At 41.2% G+C, this 21,315-nt stretch overlaps 1 protein-coding gene across 1 annotated transcript in view; it reads right to left on the minus strand.

Annotated features, from left to right (window-relative positions):
* gabrg3 (gamma-aminobutyric acid type A receptor subunit gamma3) overlaps window positions 1-21,315 on the minus strand; it is an 81,328-nt gene that overhangs the window by 13,728 nt on the left and 46,285 nt on the right. The window contains exon 6 of the mRNA XM_027005574.3: window positions 18,600-18,682. Within this exon, the coding sequence (XP_026861375.2) occupies window positions 18,600-18,682 (83 nt within the window). The remainder of the gene's footprint in view (window positions 1-18,599; window positions 18,683-21,315) is intronic.

Consider the following 21,315-nt stretch of genomic DNA (forward strand, 5'->3'; position numbering starts at 1 on the left):
TCTAAAGATAAGTTGATCATACAGGCAGAGTGTTTTCCATGGTATTTAGAGCAGCCAGTGCAACCAGAGTGTTTATCACTGAACAGGCCATAATGAGCTTGATATCATCGAAAGTAAAGCAAGTATGACTGAATACACACTCCTATGCCTCTACACCTATAACAGTGTGCAAAACAGCTCTGCACCAAGTGCCTTATAACTGTAACAAATTGACACCTGTAAGTTTGAAAGAATATGCAGCAATATGTTTTTAATTGCATATATAAATAACATCCAAAATAACCAAGTTTTAAGCTTGCCTAAACATTTCAATTATGCATTGATGCAATTATCAAAAACGTAAATGGACTCTCTTCTGTGAAAGGAAACAATATGCCTTGGTTCATCGTAAGATTTTGTTGGGCAGTGTTCATGCTTCCAGGGGTAATATGACAAATCAGTTCAGCCACCTTAAATGACAGCACCCGAAGGATGCTCAGGTTGGTACAACCTCACTCATCTGTATCTCACGAGGTCCAATAATAGCAATAAATGATGGAAAGACATGACTAAGGCAGACACATTCTATATAGCTAAGGATTTAATGCTGTTCAAAACTGAGGACAACATGAGACATTGATGCACACTTTAGATGATGATGATGATCTGCTGAACTGATCTGTTGATGATTTGTATGATCTGCCAAATTGCAAAAAAAATGTCTAATAACATAATTTCCCATATATTTAGAGAATGCTTACAGAGGATGGCTGCACAAATAAAGCATGGCAATTCTTTTGCAACGAGGGGTGACTTGTGGTCCAGTTGTACATCTGAGACTGATCATCCATTTTATTGTCAAGTGGAAGCTAAAGGGTGCATGTCTTCAAACAAATTACTTCACTGAATACCACAATGTGGAGCTAATGGCCCACAAAGCACCTGAATCTTGGAGTCTAAATGTAGAGCTAATGGCCTGTTTGACAACAGGCAGTGGCATAAATATTTTTGCTACTCAATGAACTGTACAGTGGCCTGACATCAGATGACTTCCTGGACATGGTGTCTCTTCTTGACCCAAGATTTAAACTGCATTAAATGAATGAAGGAAAAAAGAGCCTTCATTCACATTATCAAACTGAAGTCACTCAAATTAAAATTTTTTGCCTTAAAGAGACACAAATCTGATTTTGTTCAGTGATTTTGATCATTTGTAATTATAATCAGATTTTAATCACCTTCTTATGTGGTCCTAGGTTGAATTTGAATCCACTTCGTGGCTGTATGATATTTAATGAGAATGGTTTGATCTGAATTCATGTGGATTTTTGCCTGCATGTGCACTTTCCACTGTCATTGTTAAAACAACAGTGGAGGAGAGAAACAGATCTGGCTTTTTTGACTTCTGCCATAATCATATACAGCTGAAGAACTGTTGTCCCCCAGAAAAAAAGTGCAATGCATACATAAGATACTAGCACATCCATTTAAAAGAGTTAACAGAGGCAGAACTGGCATCATACCCCTCAATGCCCTAACATCATACCCCTCAATGATGCTGACTATGAGTTGGATCCCTTGGAATGGTCAAAAGTGCACCAGGGAAACTTTCTATGGGTTGGACACCTGGCAAATAGTACTTTTAGCAGTGCAGTGCTTGCTGGGATACAGCACAGATGGCAAAATTGTCACATTCCAGAGAGCAACTCTGACACCACATAAAGTAGATCAATTTAATTTCCTTGCCTAAAATCCTTTCATTACCTTGTGTTAGAGCAGAATGTCATTAAATAAAAAAAATAAATAAAATAAGGAGGGGTCACACTAATCTTTCACGTTAAGGAAGTGTAAAAGAAGTGCCTGGATGTTAGATGTGATAGTATAGATATTTTGTACCTTTCTATATATATATATATATATATATATATATATATATATATATATATATATATATATATATATATTTATTTATTTATTTTCCCATTAAAGGTACTGCTATTTGATGTTTAATTCTACACCTGTTGTCTTTGTTAATTTCAAGAATGGTGCATATATATCAAGAAGTGTCTTGTACCAGACTCTTCTGAAACAAGGGGGGGTTTCCCCCCCATAGAATCTTGCTAGGGAAGACAAAGACTCCAACTTTTCCTTTTCTTAGCTAAGCCAATAACTTCCAATAACCAAGCGGTTAGAAAGACTCGAATCTCATATCTTAGATTTTTTTCCTTTTTCTTTGTTTATTAGTTACTAATTTCTTATCGTCAATGTGTATTTGTTGGAATTCGCTCATCACAGCTTATATCAAACATTGATTGTTGATAAACACTGTAGTTCTGTTGTGCTGCCAGTAATAAATAAGAACTCCTGTTTCAGAAAGGCCTGCTCACAAAGGCCTATGATTCTCTGTCTGAGCCAGCTCCAAAGATCCAGTCCCTTGGTCTGAGAATCCTGGTGACTTCTCCATTATTGGCCTTCATCTCTCAGGCACTGCCAACCAACCAGACGACTTCAAGGAAAAATGAACTCCCTCCCTCAGAGCCATCCTAGCAGTTTGATGGAGACAGAAACTCTCTCTCATTACCATCCAGACTACTTCAAGGAAAAACAGACTCTCTCTCTCAGAGCTATCCCGAAGATCGATGAATGCTCTCTCTTTCTCTCTCAGCGACATTCAGACAGCTTCAATGGAACACACTCTCCCTCTGTGTCCACCCACCGATGGTTCTACATGGTCAAGCGCCAGTGAGTCATAAGAACCAGCATTTTACTTTTTATGATACCAGTTGGTATCAATAGTAGCTTTTTTGTTTATACATCAAATTAGACCAGTTAACTTGTTCCTCTCATCTATTATACAGCCTCCTCAGTCCTATAATTAGTTCTCCTTCTGACTTGTTTCACAATGGCTTTCTATGTTTCTCCTGATTTTTCTATTATATTTTAGGCCTGCTTTAATCACAAATTTTGCTTGATTAATACATTTCCTTTGTTGGTCTTGTTGGCAGATAAGTAGATTGCATGGTTGGTCATCCCCATAGGATGCTCAAAACAGTTTTTTCCCCATTTTTGTTTCTTCTCTCTTTTCTTTATTAGCCTAGTTAGCTTCCTTTATCCACCACAAATCATTTGTGTTAATTTTTGCTTGGTTGCAGAGTTATAATTGTTATTATAGTGATGCAAAAGAACTTGATACCTCTGTTCATTAGTAGAATCTTAGTCAGTGGTTGTTGTGCATGTTTTTTTTCTTCCCTATCTATGCTTATTCAATACACCTTAGTTATTACTGTGAATCTGTGAATCAAGAGTGATATTCTAATGTTTGGTAGATGAGAATAATCACATATTAAATTGATGACTTTCATGAGTTGAGACTGAATTATTAATCATTACTAAATTAATTAAAATTAATACATTTTCCCTGTTAATCAGAGTGGTGCCCCAATTAACCTTATCAACTGTAATTGACAATTTATTAAAAGTGTTAAAACCGCTACATAAAGGAGGCTATGAGCATATTTCATTCATGATAGACCACTTTACTCGCTTTGCACAAGCATATCCAACTAAGTCAGGTAAAACTACAGCAGAGAAAGTATTCTATGATTTTATCCTTCACTTTGGGTCCCCCCCACGATAAGTTACATCACAGCCAGGGCAGGGAGTTTTAGAACAGCCTATTTCAGCAACTTCAACTGGCTGGAATTTCCCATTCATGAACTACCCATTACTACCCAGAGGGTAACCCTGTTGAGTGCCTGAGAAGGATGCTGCTTCAGATTTTTCATACTCTGTAAGAGGAGAAAAAGAAGGAATGGAAGAAACACCTTCCAACCCCTAATTCATATAATTGTATGAAACATGAAGCCACTGGCTTTTCCTTTATGGAAGAGACTCAGGAACGTCCATTGAGCTGTTAATTAACCTCAGTTATGAACAAAACACCAACAGAATTATACCCACAACGGGTGTCTTGCAGCAGGCATACACGATTGCATTTGAAAACAACCAAAAGTGTTGAATAAAATGAACAAAATTCTACAATTGTAGTTTTTAAATCAATAGTGCTTTAGCTGAGAAACCTGTCCAAGATGTGCCCCAGGCAAATACCATGTAAACGGGAAGAAGGCAGCACACAGTTATTGAAAGAGTCAGAAAGAGTCTTGCATATAAAATACAGGCAGGAATGGGTGACCAATTACTTGTCATTTGATCTAGTGAGATATAAAGAAAACTTCAAAAACATAGTCAAGCAATCAGAGAAACTGAGCAGCATTCTGATGACTCAGCTGAAGAGGGGGAATACTTTTACAATCTCCAACCAATACCCTTGTATGAAAGGAGAACACTCAGTCTACACACACCAACCAGAACCTTATAGTAACCTCCTGTGAGACAAATAACAGAATCAAGCAGAATTCAGCATAATTCAGGATTGGCACTGGTGGCAGTACCAGACACCAAACAAGTCTTAGAGGATGTGAACAATGTGAAATGGATCACAAGAAGGATGATGTGAATTCAGGGGTGCCTGTAGAAATTGTTTAACCTGACACAGGGGTTTTCTCTCCTTAGTTGTTCATGTGCACTTCACTGTTGGCCTTTGATCTACACATTTTAGCATAATTTCCTGTCTTTCTGCTTTGGTTGCAGTATGCCTCTTTTGTTGGAGATCATTTGTTGTTGCTGGACATTAATAGTTATTTCCTGCACCATTTACATGGAATAGTCATCTTTGGTTTCTTATGTGTAGCAATATTAACACTTTAATAAATTGTCAATCATAATTGATAAGATTAATTGGGGCACCACCAAGATTGAGAGAAAATTAATTTATTTTTTAATGATTATTTATTCAGTCTCAACACATGAAAGTCCCAATTATTCCTCATAATTATAATAATTTCTCATCTACAAAAAAATAGAATGCCACTCTTGACCCACAAGCGTTATAACCAAGGTATGTTTATATATAAACAGATAAAACATCCTTAAAAATCATTGATTAAGATTCTACTAATGACCAGAGTTATTGAGTTCACTGAAATCGCTATAGTACAACAAACATATCAAACAATTTAACCAAAACATATGAACCTAAACTAGATTTGTGGTGGATATAAATGGCTAACTTAGTAACCTGTGAGAATAATTAACGGAGCAGCGCAGGCTACTTATCAAACCAAACAATGAACCAACAAAAGAAAAATGTATTAACCACAAGATTGGTGGTGAGAGAGTGTTGCAATAGCCCCTCCCTGGCTTCCCGGTTCCTATGGCGATGCCTTCTGTTTTATCTTCCTTGTTTGTTTCCATGTGCTTCCTTGTTTTGGTTTTGCTTTCCCCACCCACTTTGTTTAGTTCTTCACCCAATACTGTTTTCACCTGTGTCTTGTTATTGCCTGATTAGTTTGTGTATTTAAGCCCTGTGTTTTGATAACCATGTTGTCGGTTATTTTGTAGGTTCAGTGTTCCTTGTTTGGTCAATGGTCTTTGTGCTTCTGGTTCATTCAATTGTGTGTACATTTGGTATCATTGGTTCTTGCCCATTATATATTTGATCTGCTCCTGTTTATGCCTAAGTATTTTAGTTTACTTTCCAAGTGCTGCATCTTGCTTTGTGTTTGGTTTACGTTCTTTAGTTTCATTTGTACTTGCATTTAGTTATTAAAGTTCCCTCCTTGCGCTTGCATCCTGCCTCTCGCCTCATCTCTGCATGACAGAGAACAAAAAAGAACTGTTTTGAAACAACCTGAGGGAGAACTAATTAGGACTGAGGAGGCTGCATAGCAGATGGGAGGAAGGAGTTAACGGATCCGTTTTGATATTTTTTTGATAAACAGTAAAATTACCTACTAATGCCAAATGGTAACAAACAATGCCCGACCTTACGAATCACTGAGCTCGACCATGTTGAATGATCTGTATGGCATAGAGAGAGTCCATTTTCTATCGCATTACTGGCTTGGCCCTCCACGAGTGATGTAGGCCGATAACACTGAAGGAATCAGGCTTTCTTGATCCATGGGATTGGATTTCCGCAGCTTGGTCAGTTAGAGAGTCAGGCCTATTCCAGTAAGCCTTTGGGCAGACCAGTGCCAAAAAGGGGGAGACACGCCCCTGCAGGACCAGGACCATGTCATGCGCTTTCCTCGATCACAATCACCTGTCTTCTGACAGGAGACACCTGCACCTCATTAACCTGCACCTGTATTTATACACCCACAGGTTTGGAAGGATGGGGCTGCACATTAGTAGCCAAATGATGGGAGCTTACTGCAGATAAGCTACTCCGCTCCGACCCATCCACTAGACTCGGTGACACAACGCGGAAAGAACATGAATAATAAAGAACGTCAAAATGGAACTTCGCCTCTCACTTCCTCTCTGCCGCCCCAAGTCACAGAATGTGCAGCCGCCTGGAAGCAAAGCGAGCAGCCCTGAATGGGCTCACCTGTTGGCTGTCCAGATGGTGGTGCTGGATCAGCAAAGACAGGAGATTGGGGAGATCCGCTCCATGGTACATACGCTCGGCTAGCACGTCACCCGAATGTCCGTGAGTACTGAGCAAAGAGCGAGCTCCCCTGTCAACCCGCCTGTGCATGAAGCGATTAAAGGGTTGATTGCCTCTCCCAAAGCATATGAAGGGGACCCCAAAGCTTGCAAAGGTTTTATTGTGCAATGCGAGCTGTTCCTTGGATACCAGCCCCGGCTGTCCGACCAAGCGAAAGTCTCGTTTGTCATCTCGAGGCTCACAGGAAAAGTGCGTGTATGGGGCGCAGCTCTGGTCACAAATAACTCCCTGCTTATGCACAATTATGCGGGATTTATCGCAGAACTGCACGCGGTATTTCACCATCCCCGTCATGGAAGGCTTTATAGGCAATCACTATTGCGCCTGAGGCAGGGATTGAGATCCGCGGCCGACTACGCCATGGAATTCCAGACCTTAGTGGCGGGAACATGCTGGAATGAACCCGCACAGATCGATGTGTTCGTAAATGGACTGCGGCCTGACCTACAGGCGGAGCTAGCCTGTAAACAGGAGGGGAACACCCTAAACGAAGTCATTCACCTCGCCATAACATTCAACCGCCTTCTGCAAGAAAGGTGAAGGTGTGTGCAACAGGAGGCTACACAACAGAACGGGGCTAGGCCTGCCCAACCAACCGACACGCCTGAGGAGCCCATGCAGCTGGACGTAGCCGGAGTACAGCGGGGAAGAGGAGGCGCCGGCAGGGCGAGTAGTTCTTCCTCTCGTCCCCTGTTTAAAATACTGGTTAGGGTCTCGTATAAAGGTGGTGTACTGTCAGCCTATGCCCTAGTAGATTCGGAAGCTGCAGGGAATGTCATGGACTGGGGCTTTGCACGGAAGATGGGCATCAAGGCCATTCCTCTGCCCTCTTCGCTGAGCGTACAGGCTCTAGATGGGGGTCCAGGATACATCTCCCATGTGACTCCCCTTGTCAGCCGGGAAGGGCATATGGAACGCATCAGTTTCTTCCTGCTACCCGGTCTTTCCCACTCCCTCACCCTAGGCTTGCCATGGCTGCGTGCACACAATCCACAGATGCTGTGGGCAAAGAACCAGATCCTACAGTGGGCACCGTCATGCCATCGGAGGTGCTTCCCCAACAAGGCTACACCCCTCCAGGCTACCTCAATAGAAAGCCAGGGTGCTGACAAACTGGTGCCTATTCCTTCAGAGTACCAGGACCTGGAGTAGGTTTTCAGCCCCAGCAAAGCCACGTGGCTTCCGCCGCATCGGGACTGGGACTGCTCCATAACACTCAAGCAGGGAGCGGTGCCCCCTCGGTGCAGGATCTACCCCCCTCTTAGGGCCATGGAACAATACATCAAAGAGGTTCTGCAACAAGGGTATGTCCGACCCTCGAACTCTCCAGTGTCAGCAGGAGTCTTCTTTGTGAAGAAGAGGGACGGGGGCCTGAGACCTTGTATGGACTACCGAGGACTCAACAAGCTGCTGGTGCAGTATCCGTATCCCCTTCCACTGGTCCCAGCCGCACTAGAACAACTGAGAGGGGCCCAGTACTTCACAAAACTAGATTTACGAAGCACATACAACCTAATTCAGATCAAGGAGGGAGATGAATGGAAAACAGCCTTCAGCACCTCCACGGGCCACTATGAGTTTTTAGTTCTGCCATACGGTCTGGCAGCAGCCCCGTCGGTTTTCCAGGCCTACATTAACGGGGTTCTAAGGGAGTTTTTAGGAAGCTCCGTCGTCGCATACATCGACGATATTCTGATCTACTCCCCCTCCCGGAACCAACATGTGCAACGTACGGGCTGTACTACAGACCCTATTAAAGAACCACCTATATTGTAAGGCGGAGAAGTGCGAGTTTCAGCACAAGGAGGTTGACTTCCTAGGGTACGCCATTTGACAAGGGTGTGTGGGTATGCAATCAGGCAAGGTGGAGGCAGTGAAGGCGTGGCCAAGGTTGCTTACACGCAAGGCACTGCAACGCTTTCTGGGCTTCGCCAACTTTTACAGGAGATTCATTAGATCCTTCAGCTCACTGGTAAGGCCTCCCACAGACCAGCTCCAGGGACCTGTAAGAAAGATCAAATGGACTCAGGAGGTCGACCAGGCCTTCGAGGGGCTTAAGAACGCCTTCGTGACAGCTCCCATCTTGCAATAACCAGACCCTGAAAGGCCTTTCATGCTAGAGATGGATGCCTCCGACATAGGAGTGGGCATGGTGCTTTCGCAACACGGGGGAGGAAGAGGCGACCTGCGGCCCATCGCTTACTTCTCTCAAAAGCTGAGCTCAGCAAATAGGAACTACGGGGTTGGGGACTGTGAGCTCCTAGCTATGAAGCTAGCCTTCGAGGAGTGGAGACACTGGCTTGAGGGAGCAAGACACCCGTTCACGCTATACACCGACCACAAGAACCTGGAATACCTCCGGACCACCAAGAGACTAAATGCCAGGCAAGCCAGGTGGTCGATCTTCTTCTCCAGGTTCCGGTTCAAGGTCACCTACAGGCCAGGAGAGAAGAACACCCGAGCGGACGCGCTTTCGCGCCAATACACAGCAGAAGCAAAATCCATGAGCTCAGAGCCTATTCTCCTGCCCACCTGCTTTTTGCCGTCCCTGGAAAGGGAGTTGGACCGAAAAATCAAGGAGGCCAACCCCCATCCGTGATGTCCCGACAATCGCCTCTATGTCCCCCTGGAACATCGAGGTGCACTGATCACATGAGCGCACACTTCCTTGGGGACAGGTCATCCAGGCGCAGCCCGCACCACGCAATTGATAGGGACACGTTATTGGTGGCCTGCTATGCCCAAAGATGTGGTGAGGTACGTGACCTCCTGTCCCGACTTTGCTTGCAGCAAGACACCCCGGGTGCCCCTGGCAGGGAAACTCCTCCCATTGCCCACGCTCCACCAGCCTTGGTCCCACCTAGCAGTGGACTTCGTAACCGACTTGCCTGCCTCTGAGGGCAACACCGCGGTTCTGAGTATCATAGATCGGTTTTCAAAGATGGTTAGGTTCGTCCCTTTGGTAGCCCTGTCCACCAACCTACTGTTCCACCAGGTCTTCAGACAGTTTGGCCTGCCCGAGGACATAGTTTCAGACCAAGGCCCCCAATTCATATGACAGGTTTGGAAGGAATTGCTGGGCAAGCTGAACATCGCGGTCAGCCTGACGTCTGGCTATCACCCTCAGGCCAATAGGCAGGTGGAATGGGTCAACCAGGAGCTGGGTAAGTTCTTGCACCTATATTGTAACCACCACCCAGAGACGTGGAGACACAGAACTCCTTGCGACACGCAGGAACTGGCTTCACCCCCTTTGAGTGTGTGCTAGGCTACCAGCCACCTCTTTACCCCTGGAACGTCCCTACATCAGACCAGCCGGAGGTGGAGAGGTGGTGCCGGGAGAGCAAACGGACCTGGGAGGAGACGCACCAGAACCTACGTTTAGGCGATCACCGCCTACAAGAGGAAGGCCGACAAGAAAAGTACGAGATCGGGCAGAAGGTATGGGTCTCTACCAGGGACGGTCGGGCAGGCGCCACAGGCAAGCTCGAGGCAAGGTATAAGGGCCCCTACTCCGTTACCGGCCAGGTTAATGAGGTGACCTACCGGGTAGGCCTGGCGGGAAGCAGTCGGGCTTCCTGGGCCGTCCATGTTTCCTCTCTGAAGCCCATGAGGGAGGGCCCCCTTCCTCCACCACCTCTGGAAACGGAGGAGTGCCTGACGTACAGGGTATGTTCTCTGCTGGACTCCCTTAGGAGGGGTCAGGGCCTTCAGTACCTTGTGGACTGGGAGGGATACGGTCCTGAGGAGTGCTGTTGGGTCCCGGCCTCCCAGATTCTGGACCTTGACCTCATTGCCTTGTTCCATAGGCGGTGCCCACTGAGGTCTGCCCCGAGTCGGCGGGGCCAGTCATGGGCCGGGGGCCGGTCGGGGCCTTGGGGGCGAGGGGGGGGGGGGGGGCGTTCTCTCATGGCAGACCGGTGCCCAAAAGGGGGAGACACGCCCCCGCAGGACCAGGACCATGTCATGCACTTTCCTCGATCACAATCACCTGTCTTCTGACAGGAGACACCTGCACCTCATTAACCTGCACCTGTATTTATACACCCACAGGTTTGGAAGGATGGGGCTGCACATTAGTAGCCGAACGACGCGAGCTTACTGCAGATAAGCTACTCCACTCCGACCCATCCACTAGACTTGGTGACACAATGCAGAAAAAACATAAATAATAAAGAACGTGAAAATGGAACTTCGCCTCTTGCTTCCTCTCTGTAGCCCCAGTCACAGTATCAGTCGTTATGTGACCCATCCTTGTTTTTGATGATTATTCTATAATGGTTAATCGCCGGCCATATTATGAAACTTTAATCAATGCAATAAGGCTGATTTGCTTGATCACAAGTATAGGCTGTGAACACAAATGAAAGATAAGAAATTTAAAAAACAAACAAAGGAATGAAATAAAGTAACATGAAACTTGAATCTGTTTTAACGGCTTAGTGGCTTAGTTTCGAAAGAAAAATGTAAATCTTGATTTCTTCTCGCCACAGTTCTTGTAATAACTTAACTCCCACTGCTTGTGTACCTTCTCCTCTCATTTCCCATTCTGCACTGGCTGTGGGGGGGGGGGGGGGGGGGGGGTCAACATTTATCAGGTATATACTGAGGAAAGGGCTTGCCTTTGTTCATGCATATTCAATAGCCTTTGTTTTCATGATAGGGAGAAAGAATTCCTCATGATAGGGAGAATGACATTCCAGTTAGGTTCACCACGAATCAATTAAAAGAAAATAATCACTTTATTATTTAAAGAATAATTTATTTAAAGAATAATTTCTTTCATACAATTTTTGTTTCATAACTCCTAGATGGAAGTCTACAGACAAAAGTATGAAACCTTATGTTAGGTGAAGTGATTAGATCATTTAATTTTGTTCCTATTTTCTTGAAATAACAAACTACTGACATTTAATATATTTTGTTTAATTGGTTCCTTTAAGATTTCTAGTTAACACAATTTAGAAGTGGATAACAATTTGTTCACAATAAACTTGAGGTAAGCAACATACAAATAAATTGATTATGAGGAATAATGCAAATTACTAATGAACAAGTAATGAAAAGAATAATTAAATAATGGAAAATGATCAAATGATAAGACACAAACATCACAATTTTAATATTATATTAAGATACATTATTGGCAGATTACCATTTGCCATTATAGTAGGTTAAAATAGCAAGTTATTACTTTGTGAAGCTGTGGAAAAATAATCTGTGGGTTTATGAACAGGAGGAAGGGTAAAAAACCAGGCCAGCATAATAAGCCATCAGTTAGGCCATTTTATGGCTTTGTTACTAGGGATCATGGCACCAGAGGGGTCCTGGTTCCTTTCCGTGGGCTGCGGTGTTAGAGAAAGCCCACCCTGACCAGGCCAAAGTTTCATAAGAGGAATAATTTATAGTCTATCTTCACTACATATGCACCCCCAGTATTCTGAAAAGTCCATTAATCTGTGTTTTAGGTCTGCCTTTATTGTGAGTTCTTCCCTGTGAATGAATAGCATGAACGTCTATAGCTGTTTCAACTTTAAAGTTTATTTTCAGCATTTCTTGGTGTTTTTTCACTAGTTCATTTTTACAAATGTGAGAAAGCATTCTCCAAAGTAAGCCCTAATTGGAGTTGTTCAGATATTCTCTTCTCTCACAATCCAATGACATGTCTATCTCTAATCATTTCATTGAACATCAGTCCATAGACACAATGTCCTGCCAGACAAGCAGTAATAAAGCTGTCAGCAGTCCATCTTGCCTCTCATATTAAACTTTGCACATTTGAATATTATGGTTCTTTAAACCACAAAATGTCTAATTTAGCTTTAATAGTCCTGTATACACTGGCCTTGTTGGACGTCAGTCGCAATGACGTGAGAATGTCCTGAATATGTCCTCCCATTGTATAAATGAGTACATTAACTTGGTTTTCCTTGGCTTACAGCTCGAGCTGTATCTCTCGATTCTGACACCATATGGTGTTACGTGTGATTTTTTTGGTTTTTTATTTTTAATAAGTTTGCAAAAATTCCAAACAAACCTTTTTTACTTTGTCATTATAGGGTATTGTGTGTAGAATGTTGAGGGAAAAAATGAATTTAATCCATTTTGGAATAAGGCTGTAACATAACAAAATGTGGAAAAAGTGAAATGCTGTGAATACTTTCCGGATGCACTGTAGCTAGCTAGCTCACAGTGAGAGTTCCTAGAAATTTTTAATATGGCCCATACAGATTTGTTAAAGTAAAATGTTCTATGTTCTAAGTACAAAGAAATGTACATAGTTTTCATCTTATCAACAACTAGAGTTATTATTTAAGTATGATAGAAAAATGCTCTTTTGACCAGTTCTACATTTGCTGTCAAGTAGCCACTGCCATTTTATGTACACTGTTAATGAGATGCATAAAAGATAAGGTATGTGTAGGCTATATTGTACAAATGTAGTGTGTGTGTGTGTGTGTGTGTGTGTGTGTGTGTGTGTGTGTGTGTGTGTGTGTGTGTGTGTCTGTGTGTGTGTGTAAGATAATGGTCAGTTAGTTTCCTCTTCTGTTATCTCAAGTTTGGTTTATTTGTCACATACATATCTTTATCATTCTTTCATCATTCACATATCTTTATCATTCATGATGCTCTTGGTGTTGATTGTCAATTTAATGTCAGATTATTTTTTATTTATTATTTTGCTGTTGTTGAAGAAGTTGTATATTTTGGTTTAATTGTTATATGTTAAACATATATTATTGAATATTTATTGTTTATTGAAAATCTCCTAAGAAAATGATACTAAGAATGACTAAGCATTCTAAACGATAAAGGAGTAATCTGGCATTGATTCTTGTGAAATAACTTTTGTCACATTTCTTCACTGATCCACAGTGCTACCAGGCTGTGTATTGCTTGCTTGCTACTGGTCTAGATATCTCCTATGTCTGCATGCTGTTATCATATTGCTCCACTGTAATCTGATAGTTAAGAGTCCTTACAGGTTATACAGTGGGGGGCTTCACCCACTCAGAATCTCTACCTGTAGCACTTAATATCTTACTGCATTCAAATGAAACACATTTATAAGTCTCCTGACATCAAAGCAAAGTAAATGCCAGCTTCGTTTGTACAAAGGAAGCTGAAAAAGTGTGCTGTTCTTAAAGAGGAAGTTGACAAAGAAAGACAGGAAGAGATGCAGTATCAAAGTTAATCACTTATGCCCCTTCATCTATAAAGAATACTTGCTTTTAATTAACCGCGGCACACTGATTTGGCTGTGTTTAAACGCCATAACTGTCTTGTCCATGCCAGGTCCTGAGCTATAATTATATTGTGATATCTTCAGAAGATATTCTGTAGTCACATTTGACTTTGTTGTGGTACAGTCAATCTGACAAAAGTAAAAACTGTTTTAACCTCTATTAATATCTGTTGGAGACAGGGTGCTCATAGGTGCTCTGGTTTAATTTATAAGAGTTTGAACACCTGCAACTGCATGTGAGCACTGACAAGAAAGTGAACAGTTGTGTTGGTCCTTTTGAGTAGGACCTTTCATCATTGAAGATGCTTATCAGATACAGAGGAACACACAATGGGCCAGATTCATAAAACATAAGTGCACTGTACCATGCAAAATGTTTGACATGTTATTTAGTTCCTATTCATAAAGTCACCAATGTGATAATTGGGGCACCAGTGTCAACATACCACTGTGGTAAATTCACTGGTTTCCAAGGTGATAGCCAATCAAAACTGACATGCAAATGTGGCTATAAATATGAAACACCCATGCCATGAGAAAGATGATTGACTAACCCCAGTCATGAGAACAGTGGTATGCTGACAACTGACAGTTGCATATAAATGTAATGCCTTTGTAACTTTCACCAGTTTTGGAACTGTGAGGTTGCACTGAGTTGATGAGATCAGTTCTTCTAAAGCATGGCATAACATTGTATCTCTCCCCAGTCTATATCTATTTAAAGTTTCTTCCTCTGCAACACCTAAATTTGTATTTCATATGTCAAAGGTTCGTGACTTTCTGAGATACTGCTCAAGCAAGTCACCTTCCTCTTCATGTACTCCAACTATTGCAATTATAAAGTTTGCCATCATGTTCACTCCAAGCAGTACAAACATGACTTTTAAATAACATTTTTAATTATTGCAGATCGATTTGCATGTCTGACAAAATTATTGTTAGAGAAAAGATCATCCAATCCACATTGACTTCTTGCCAAGAAATTTACCATGAGATAGGTTCAGGTGGAATTTTTATTTGCCAAGCAGTGTTCTATTATGAATTGATAAAATTATATGCAAATGAGCACACAATGAGGTAGTATCATATATCAGGCAAACAATAAAATATTCTTACAATTCACAATCATGACTGAAGAATTGGTTTGGCCCATTGTCTTTTGGTGACTGGAATAAAGCAAAACTACAACAGAATATAATGGACACATATTATGTAAGAATGAGTAGCACTGTTCATGTGTTCACAGGTGACTAAGTGATTTGGAAGAATTCATAAAGTTATAATATTTCAAGTAGAATGCTATGTTGCATTTTGATTAATTAAACCTGGGTGAAAACCTCTCTACTAAAATTTCATCACATATGACACATGCAACTAATTTCTGGCACACTGCTCTAAATGTCCAGTAGAATGTTCCCTTACAGGAAGGAGGGATTGCCATCTGAGCAGGTGTCTATTCAGTGGTGCCCCTGTACTTTGATGAGGATGTTAATGTGGTCCCTGAATCATCCACAAAGTGGAGTCAGTCAAAGTAATTCTTTGACCTAATTGTATAAAGATAGCAGGAAGTTATCTGTGGCAGAAAAACAGTTAGTTTCCATCATGATAGGTGCATAACAATGGTTTATACAGTACTTACAAGAATAAATAAGGGAATAGCTTGGAAATAACAGCAGTCAGTACTGTGTGTTCAATTGAAATTGATTTACCAATGTTTTACCCAATAAAAACATTTTTCTTCTCCCCATTTAAAATTAAAGACACAGCTTTAGTCAACAAATGGCCTGATATATAAGAAAGATTTGTTTATAAACATTTAGCTTATTTTTAGACTTAAGAATTTTAGAAATAAGAAAGAAGTGTAATCTTATAAACTGGCCCTTAAACCCCTTCTACTGAAAGTGCAGGAACTGTTAGATTGCTTGTAGCCAGCATCACCTTTTCCATCCACCAAAAAGACCACCAAAAGACATCATTCACATGATAAAATAATTAGAATAACACAGGGGCTAGGGAGTATGACTTAAAAGATGACAGATTGATTATTTTTTATTATTTCAACATTAAGTTGAGGTAGTTTTCCTGTTGGCTGGAAGAATCATCCATTCTGTTCACACACACTGCAAGTCGAGTTTTCTCACTGCAAGCGGGGTGGGGGATACCTTTAGCCAGGAGCCAGTGTGGCATGCAGGAAGACTCTGGCTGGGTCAGGTTTCAGTTGTCTGTTCTGTTTTTCAGATTGGGACCTACTGGGCTATGTGCATGTTTGCATCTGAAAATATGCTTTGGAGACATTCTACTTTGCTGGGCAGTGAGCTGTGAAATATTAAAAGGATTCCTTTGGCAACTGTTCAGGTGGGAGGGAGATCTTGCTGCGAGTTGTACAGGAGCAGCCGTATCAGTGGGAACACATTCACCGTGTGACTGCTACCCACAGCAGAACTGATTTAGTCTGGCCCACCTAGCCCTGCCCAGTGGACATTAACCACTCATTTACATATCCATTGCATTCAAAATACAGCGCACAGAAACTGGGGCTTCTATGTTCTTTGAAAGTGTGGGGGTGTCATCAGCTGGGAAATGAGAGGCTGTTGATGGGGAATGAGGAGGCTGGAATGCCTTAAGGGCTGTTTAACATTTCTTCCCTGCCCTTACCACAATGAGACAGTGGGCTTCGTCTGTATTCCAGTCCAGTTCCAGGAACGCTTTAGGTCTTACACTGGCAGCATCTTTCTGCTTGAGAGGCAATGCCAATCTGGTTGGGTTTCTCAGTTTCTCTGTCTCTGTGATGAAGGTCATTCTGTGTGAGTGCAATGCAGTGAACAAGGCATGTTCTTTTTCCTATTTCTTCTACAAGAGGGCAAGGGCAAAAAGCTTTCATGAGGCTTATGCTTTGCCTCATTAAAAAAAAATGTGGTCCTATTATTAAAGAAAGAGCTGTCTTATTTTCTTATAAGCCAAATGCAAATCATATGCTGTCTGTCACAGGCACTGGCACTGGAGACTGTGCTTCAGGCCTGGCACTCCCACTTTCCCAAATGCTCCACCCAGGAACCTTGTACAGAGCATGACCTACACCTGAAGCTTATTTATGGGCTCGTGAGGAGTGTATACTCACCTCTTTCTTGTTGTTCTTGGAGAAGTCTTGCTGATTTTTTGTGTGTTTGCTTCCTATGCTATCATGTTGTTTCCTTTAGGTTACTAGTCTGTTTGGGTTTTTTTCTAGTATTTTTTCCTGGACCACCTCTTGCATTGTGCTAGAAGAGGCATTTTTGTTCCCTAACTTGCTACCTGACGAACTTTGTTGAAATGCATGTGTATGACTGCATCTTGCCACAAAGCTACCACTGTAGAGCTAGAACATTTTAGCTAGCTGAAGGTGTGTCACTTCATGAGGGTGTGCGTAGTTCCTTGCAATATTAATGTAAAAAGAAGTGTTCTGAAGACATAATATGGCATAAATTTATGTCAAACTCACCAGTTTCATTTGCCCAGAAGAGGCATTTTTGCTTAATGACTGACTGATGAGGACTCTAGCCAGCCACATTACAACTTGGATAACATTAGTTAATTAGAAAACAGTGATAACAAGGATATTGAATCTGCTTGCCCATCTTGCAGAGATAAGATGTAGGTTAGATAAAGTTGTGTTGTTCCATATAAGTGTGTCAAAAATGTTTTTAACAGTGTGCTTGTGTTCAGATATCTAGCTAATGCTCTATGTAACTAGCTATCTACGTTATATTAAGGCATGTATTTGTAGCTACATATTGGCTTTTTAAAATATATTGATCATTATGCTATTTAGCTAACATCACTGTATATGGGTAAATGCATATTTTGCACTCACCAGGTTTGTTGGAAATGGCTTAGGTTAATTGCTGGCTCATAATGTGGGATGTTTGTGATAACATTAATAGTGATATTAGTTACTTATTAGTTACTTATTAGTTAATTATTAATCTAGTGTCTTCTGCACGTGATCTGGACCGATATTAAGCAAAATATTTGGACAAGTAAACATACATTCGCTCCACTGGCTCTTAGTCTGAGATACTGTGACATTTTCTGTAACTTCCAGCAAGCAATACGATAGTTGCAGTGCAAGCTGTTATCATGGGTGTCAGTTTTTGTGTGGAGTTGAAAAAGAAGTGCTTGGGGCACAGCATTTTTCAATAATTGCGATACATTTATAGCAAGACTGTATAAATGGAATAGAATATTGCTAGTTGGCAGAGTTTTATTTACAAGAAAGAAACTTGTGCATTAACTTTATAGGTGTGTTGCAAAGGGGCAGTTTTACATTGTAGGTGACTCAGACTACATTGAATTGCAATTAAATGGGTGCCAATGTTCTCCTTGTTTCAAAAGGCTCCCATATGTATCTCCTTTTAAGACAAATTTTCAGTTTTCAAATTTTAATTTTGCATTTTTTATACCAACTTGCTGTATAAAACTAGTAATTTGATAGATCAATAGAGGAAAACAACTCCATGTTCACTGGTAAAATCAATACACACAAATAACTGGCAATTATTTATCTGTTCCAGCAAGGGCTGTTTCATTAATCACCTGAATCGGTTTCTGAAATTCTAAGGCTGGCCAATATGTGGACAACTTGAGTCTTGAGATAACTGGTACCATCCTGAGATGCATAATTGCTGGCTTTGTGCTACTTTGTTTCAGTCTGATTGGCTTTACAGTATAAAAACACATTAAAAGGTGGAGATAAATACTTGATACTAAGCAGGTGGAGATGAGCTATGAGATTTGAAAGCATTAACATCACAAACAGAAACTCACAGCTGGAGAAGATGAGGGGACAGGAGTGCTCATCCATAGGAAAGTTATGGAGCTGCAGCTGACACTCTGCATTAATAGTCAGCCTGTGAGGAGAGATGTACAACACCTGGTTAACATCAAACACCGTAAATGTTAGGAGGACAAGTAGAAAAAGCTGCTATAAAAACTTTTCTTTATAAAAAAAACATCTGGGGACCAACTGAAATAATTTCAATGCATGTTCTACCAGTTCTAATTTATTACCCTATAAAGCAGTGGATGATGTTTTCTAGGAATTATAAGTGCAAATACATTCTTTTACACTCTTTAGCTATCTAGCTGAACAGTTGAAGCAGGAAAACACTGCACAGTCACATTGATTCTCTTGCAGGGGTTGGAGGTGGAGCAACTACAAGGTTTGGGAATAATTGATGGTCATGGTAAGATGGTAAGATGTCCACATACGTTTTGCTATATGGTGTACGTGGAATCTTTTCATGACGTTCTGCTGGTCATAGGTTGTTCTGTTCTGAGAGGCACAATGAGCCAGCTGTGTGCAGAGTCTGTCTGGCAACAGGTGTAACTCTCTTCATTTTAATCATCCAGCAGTAACATCACGATAGCACCATTACACCTCTGACGTGCATAACAGTGTGTCTCAGAACCATGTAATAATGAGTCATGAGCTTCAAAATAATGTTGGACACATGGTAAGCAAACCCATCTACTGAAAGTTTGCAAATGCAAATTTTACATTTCACTGTTAAAATAAGATTCAAACTGAAGTCACATTTTCAAACCACTCACTTAAACCCCAAATGGTATATTGTAAAATGTTTTGCCTTCAAAATGTCCTTGGACATCAGGAATCATTTAATGTGGTTTAAAAACTAATATTCAAAAAAGTCAGTAAAAAATGCATACCAACTGTTTAAGAAACTGACAAAGAAGGAAATGTGTATGTCTGCAGTGGATTAAATGGGAAGAACATGATATTTTTTAAAGATATACTGACAATTATTGTGATTCATGTAAAGGTTCTTTTTGCTTGCTTACTTTTACCACTGGTCTATATTTCTGCATATGCTTCTAACTGAGGCAAAGCAGGATAGTTAACCTGCTGTATTAGATACCAAAACAAACTTCCAATCCCTACATCGTGGTCCAACACTACCTCTGCATGACTGAGGAGGCCTGAAGAACTAAAGTGAATGCACTCACATTCACAGGCATATCACTGGCGCAGCATTATCCTTGTGCATCCAGGCCATCAAGATTAAGTTGCATTCACCTCAAGCGCTTAAATGCATAGTTAATGATATTCAAGGGTGATTTACTGACTATGAGATGTAACTAAAACAGAATAGTAGCATTGTCATATAAATATATCCATCTTAAACTATATTGCACATATCAATAGGTCATTCAATAGTGGAGAATTTTCAGGCATTTTCTTGACTGAGCTTCCTCTGTGACTCTTTCCTATGGCTAATTTTACCCTTGGGTCTGAAATACCCAGTGGCCTAATTTAAATGTGGTTAAAAATTGACTTGTGAAAAAAGGAATTCAAACATTCATGATATATAGTTAAATTCGTTCCAAAATCCTTAGCTGTTTATATTTTATCTCAAGTTAGAATGACAGCTAGGCTGTCTGTGGCACATGGTTCAGTTCACAATTGTGTAACTGTTCTAAAGCTAACACATAAGAATGTGTAGCTAAAAAGTTATGCTGATAAATATAACTATAACAGTAAATTAATGGCTTGACACCACTTATTAAGTGCTATAGAGAGGTGTGGTCAATCAAATTCATTCCTGATCTTAGACCTGTATGCAGGGCTTCCTTCTGTGCTTGAGAAGAAAAAGCTCATGGTATACAAAATGCCACCGCTGTTTACTCTAGTTTACCAGCACACAAATGACTCCAATTAATATGGAGCATGACATTTTACTGTCCTACCCCCCTGTCCATAATAACCAAATATCACTGCCCCAAATCTGCTGTGTCCATGAATTCTGACAATCAATAGCGCTCCATATGGAAGCATCTCATCAGACTTTGTTCCACATTGGCCTCGCCCACAGCACTCGCCTCCTAGTGATAACACCACAAGTCTTGTTGCCAAGGAACTGCTTCACAGAGTGTGGATAATAGAGTCCTTCTGCTGGCCTCTGCAATTTATCCTTGTCCAAAACAGAGCCTATGTATCACCTGTTCTATAGGAGTCTCAGCTCAGTGCGGAACAGGCCTGCTCTGTAAGAGATGAATTAAATAAGCAAAAATTTTCCCAAAATACTTTCAGCACCTGCAGCGCCCGGTTTGAAATGCAATTGTCTTTTTTTCTCTCAAATTTCAAACAGCTTTGATGGTGAGGTTTGAAAAAAGCCCTCTATTAGAGGCTTACTTGTGATGCTAACCTATACTATGTGTAGCTGAAGGTTTGGAGCTTACCTAGTGGCAAGAAAGTGTGGCAGTGTTTAGGCTCAAGGGAACTTTACATTTTCCTTAAATAATATTTTATTTTTACTTTATTTTTACTTTCTCCCAAGGCATCAACAAGAGTGTTGTGTTAGACTCAGATTGCTTTCAAAATAGGCAACATAAAACCCCCTTTCTATAGCAGCCCTCTTCACTAACATGCTAAAGCCCCATCAGTTTGGGTGGAAGTAGGACAAGACTGCTCTATCATCAGTGCCTGAGTATTCTTAGACAAGCAGCACTTTCACTGGCTGTA

Source organism: Electrophorus electricus, chromosome 7, assembly GCF_041902795.1.
Source record: "Electrophorus electricus isolate QZ-2024a chromosome 7, ASM4190279v1, whole genome shotgun sequence".
Taxonomy (NCBI): domain Eukaryota; kingdom Metazoa; phylum Chordata; class Actinopteri; order Gymnotiformes; family Gymnotidae; genus Electrophorus; species Electrophorus electricus.